The sequence below is a fragment of the Phyllostomus discolor genome, chromosome 15 (assembly GCF_004126475.2).
Source record: "Phyllostomus discolor isolate MPI-MPIP mPhyDis1 chromosome 15, mPhyDis1.pri.v3, whole genome shotgun sequence".
NCBI classification, from domain to species: Eukaryota; Metazoa; Chordata; class Mammalia; order Chiroptera; family Phyllostomidae; genus Phyllostomus; species Phyllostomus discolor.
The window spans coordinates 24,720,819-24,725,685 of NC_040917.2; the positions used below are offsets into that span (position 1 = coordinate 24,720,819).

The 4,867-nt window shown below is 42.1% G+C and overlaps 1 protein-coding gene across 1 annotated transcript in view; it reads left to right on the forward strand.

Annotated features, from left to right (window-relative positions):
* Positions 1 to 4,384, forward strand: part of LHX9 (LIM homeobox 9) — a 15,013-nt gene extending 10,629 nt beyond the window's left edge. The window contains exon 3 of the mRNA XM_036016074.1: positions 1,183 to 4,384. Within this exon, the coding sequence (XP_035871967.1) occupies positions 1,183 to 1,498 (316 nt within the window). The 3' untranslated portion in view covers positions 1,499 to 4,384. The remainder of the gene's footprint in view (positions 1 to 1,182) is intronic.
* Positions 4,385 to 4,867: the final 483 nt, after the last annotated feature.

Sequence of the window (4,867 nt, forward strand, 5' to 3'; positions counted from 1 at the left end):
CATCGCTGGCTGTGCATACACCTCCCTCCCCCTGGCCCGTGAGGGTAGTTCTCTCCCCTGGGAGCCACACAGGCACTGCCCGGTCTGCTTCTCATGAGTTGACTGTCCCGGAGGGTGTACTGGGGTTGCGCAGGGGCTCGGGGAAGGGGCCCGAAGAGAGAGCCAGGGTCTTTAAAATGCAGCCACGTGCTCCCCGAGGTGGAGAGAGGGGTCCTCCAGAGCCCGCGCGGCTCAGTGTCTGCAGACGCAGGGGTGTCATCCGCACAGGCTGTGGCGTTGGGGGCTCCTTTCTCATGGGACTCCGCGCACAGACTTGTGGGGGACCTGCTGGCCTGTCGTAGCAGCGTGACCCCCCATTCAGGCCGACCCTCGTTTCCAACTCCCCCAAAGCCACAGTAGGGTGAGGGCCTCAGCGACCAATTGGTGTTTTCCCTTTTGAACGAACCACATTTAAAAACCAAGTCCCCGGGGCTAGATGGGCCGTCCAGTTGGTTTTGTAGAGGCAGCAGCATAAGACTGTCCCACCGCTGAGACGCCAGGGGGGTGCGGCGGCTCACCTTGGTGGCCCTCCAGGTCTCAGAGGCCAACCACAGCGGGCATTTGGGGGTCCGGTGGCCCGGAAATATGTCCTGTGCCAAGAGCACCCACCCTGTGCCAGACCCAGGAACAGCCTGGAACCCGTTCCCGCGATGCCCACTTCAGAGGAGCGAACCGTACTTTGAGAGACCTGGGACCCCGCTCCTCCTCCTCCTCCAGCAACACTGGTTGACAGAACAGTGTCTGACAGCCCAGGGTGTAGCTCCTGCCCCTTCTCTCGCTGCCTCCATCCCCATGGTGTCTCCACCACTGCGCCATCTGTCCCCATGGCTCTTGTTAATGCTGGGGGTGTGGGGGGCACAGGCAGGGCATCTGCAGTGTTAGTTAAATGAGTCTGTCCTGAAAAAAAGAAAGGAAGAAAAAAGAGAAAGAGAGAGAGAGAGAAAGAAAAAAGGCCTTTCTGTCCCAAGAAAAAGAAACAATTATATTTAAAAGATGTATTTAAAAGAGAAACCAGTATCCTCCCCCTACCAAAAAAAAAAAAAAAGAAAAAGAAAGAAAGAAAGAAAGAAAGAAAAGAAAGAAAGAAAGAAAGAAAGAAAGAAAAGAAAAGAAAAAAGAAAGAAAGAAAGGAAAGGGAGGCAGAGAAAAACACAGTCTAAAAATAAGCATCGGTAAAGACTCCGTTGGGATTGGTTTGCAGGTTTGGTTCCAAAACGCACGAGCCAAATTCAGAAGGAACCTTTTGCGGCAGGAGAATGGGGGTGTCGATAAGGCGGATGGCCCGTCGCTTCCAGCCCCGCCCTCCGCGGACAGCGGCGCGCTCACCCCGCCCGGCACAGCGACCACTTTAACAGACCTGACCAACCCCACTCTCCCCGTAGTGACGGCCGTGACCTCTAACACGGACGGCCGCGAGGCCGGGAGCCCCTCACAGACTACCTTAACGAGCCTTTTCTAACATTGGTTTCCTGAGAACGCTTCCTCCTCCTCTTCTTCTTATTCTAATTATTATTTTATTATTTACGAGACCTTCCCCCCCCCCCCCCCCCCCCCGCGCCCCCCACCCCCCAACCCACAGACACTTGGGAAATAAAAAACGACAGCTTGGTGTGTAGCATCCGCAGCCACTTGGCGAATGAGTTTACAGTATTGTCTCCTTTACAAAGTGTATTTATTTATTTTTTGTCTACAAAGTGTATTTGGGTTTAAAAAAAATCAGATCTTTCAGTCGGTAAGGGGAGTTTTTGAATCATTCTAAGTGCCTCTTACAATTAATTGTATGTTACTTATTTCCAGAATCCCAAAGGGGGGGAAAAAAAAGAGAGTGGTCTTTGGATAATCATAATCCCACTTAAAAGATTAGGTTAATAAAGTATCAGATAGTCAATTACAGCTCTTTATTAAATCTTGCAATTGTATGCATACTTCTGGGATTTTGAAAACTTCACATTTTTAAAAATTTAAAACTGAAAAACATGTTGCTCCTTTTTCTTAAAATGAGACAGAAATACGATGAAAGAAAAGCACTAACTGTGGCAGCTGAAATATGAAGGGTTAATGAACTTGAATTAATTAGGGTGGACCTCTATTCCAGGAAGGGGACTTCCCCTTCGCGCCCGACACTCGCCTCAGTCAGTGGCTTTCGGCATTTGGACAACACTGAACAAACTCCCCACGTATCCCTGAAACTCCAGCTAGAACTTGCAACGCTGTGCTCGTTTAACTTTCAAAAGCTACAGATGGTAGTTGTAAAACCATTCTTTCTAAATTAATTTTTCCCCCCAGGGAAAGTGGAAATAAGCAAAATATAACTTTTTAAGAAGTCAAAAAAATCAGCGTAACTTAATTAACGTAATTAATAGCTCTATGGATTGGCGTCAGCTGTACCACGATATTGTGTCTGGCATGCTCCGTGAATCATGTTAACAAAGAAACTTAGTAGACGAATACTGCCTCTGAGAATTCTTTGTTTTTTTTTTTTTTTTTTTCGTTTTGCTTTTATTTTCCATTGGCACAGGATGATATATTGGTCAGAAAAAATAAAGCTTTTCTGACATTAGAGATTTGAAGTCATCAGTCGCAATGTAGATAAACTCAGAAGCCTCGTGGATGCTGATCTGAATATATTTCCTAGTTTACAGTAGCATTTTTTTTTCTTTTAATTTAAGTGGAAATCTTAATGGTCTGGGCAGTGGTGAATGTTCATCCCCATGCTTCCGTTGTAGTTAAATTACAATTAGATTGTGGATTTCCTAAAAAAAATAATAAAGAAATAAAAAAAAAAGAAGTCAAGATATATGTCTTGCTTTAGTGGATTGTTAAGAATAACTTTGCACATTTTCTCCACTTTTCGGACCCCTCAAATCTCCTCTGGTGGTCGAAGTGGCTATTTAATAGATTTTGAAGGTGTCCTCTGGCTGTGTAGGTGCGTGGTTACATATTGACGATTCACTGCCCACATTAAAGTGCATTATTGTAACTTTTGCTCAGGGTCTTTAGAAAATTAGCACAGAAAGTAGCTTATTTTTTAAAAAAAAAAAGTATGATGGAAGGTAAGTTGACACTGTAACAGGAGAGAGGTGTGACTGCCGCGGTGTACTCAGCAAGTGTGGTTGTCATCTTCTATGGAGCTTAAATCTTGACTTTTCCTATTTCTATTCCACTTTGGGCATTTACCACTAACCAGACCAAACAACCCTGGTAAGGCTGAGATCTTATTGATACACTTTTACAGGTAAAATGTCGATGCTTATAAATTTTGTTCTTTGACAGAACAATATATGGTACTATAGATCTACTTTATTAAGTAGACTAATTATAACTCAGTTCTCCTATGTGCCTTATGATATAACTTGGAAGTAAGTTTGTGAAAAATCAGGATATATGTGTTGTCTGTTAAATTAACTGTTTTAAGCCCTTTGACACCTCACTAGTTTTGTACTGTTTTACCTCTGATTTCTGAAACTCTTTTTATGGTGTATCCTGTTAGAGGGGCAACATGTCATAGAAAGCGGTGTGCACTCTTTCAAATATAGTTGATAAATTCAATAATCTTATATATTGAGCTTCGTGTTTCTAGTACAGTAAGTGGTCTAGCAAAATTGTCCATGTTTCTTTGTTTATTGATAAATGCATTGTATAGAAACTATTTCCCCTAAATATTTATGGACCAAACAATTGTGATTTATCCTATTAAATTTGTGTGAATAAACCATTTTGAATCTAAGGAGTTTTATTTCCCAGCAGTTTTATTTAAGGTCTAACTGGACTAGTGTTTTCCAATATCTGTATTCAAAAGCTATTAAAATAGTATGACAAATTTTTTAAAAATATTCAAACATACAAATAGTTTTGAGATTTCCAAACTTCTGGTTCCTTTTAAATGTACACACCATTGCGTATGCAATGTAGTTCAACTCAGAATTGCCTTTAAATATATTTTCTTAGAATAAAAGTAATGCCCCATGGATTTGACTCAGCCCAATTTTTAGAATTTAAAAAAAAGAGAGAGAGAGAGAACTAACAGATAAAGTAATTGCATGAAAAGAAGCCTTAAATATGATTAAGATTTAATGCTAGGTCTCTTGAGCACCAGTGGATATTTGTAAATCTACATAGAAATGCAGACCCCTGAAAGCCAAGTTGCTCTGGAGTTAATACATTGTCACTATGATTTTTTTCAGGGAGAACAAATCTTGGGGCATTACAGCCAAACATCCCGACGTTTGAAAATTCCCTAAAGTATTAAAAGACGGGGAAAGTTTGATCGGAAATCCACAGCAGTGAAGACAAAGACAATATTAGGTTATCAGAATCACACATGCTAAAATCTATTGAGCCAAAAAAAAAAGCCACAAAAAACAAAAACAAAACAAAAAAAGAGCAAGCGAGAGGAAAGACTTAAATGTCATGTACTGAGTGTTAACAACAATGCTGTTCTTTACGGTTCCTAACACAAACGGAGGCTTAAACCGATGTGGTTTAAAACAAAATGAGGTACACCGTGTACAAACAGAGCAACCTGGCAGTAACACGCACACCCCATATTTGAAGCAAATTATTACTGAAAAAAAAATTTCCGCACATTTGTCAAGCATACTGGTTGTATAGTCCCCAACCTGCATTTCACTCGCTTGCCAATGTGTACCAGCCCGACCTGTTCATGGCGTTTTCCGATTGTAAATTCAGAGAAAAGCTACCACTCATGCGAGAGGGTAGGGATCAAAGCCCAGTAATTTTAGTATTATCGTTTATTCCTTCCCTTTTTCAACGGAAATCTCTGCATGCACTTTTCCACCTGTCATTCCTAGTGTGCATCTCTCTGTAT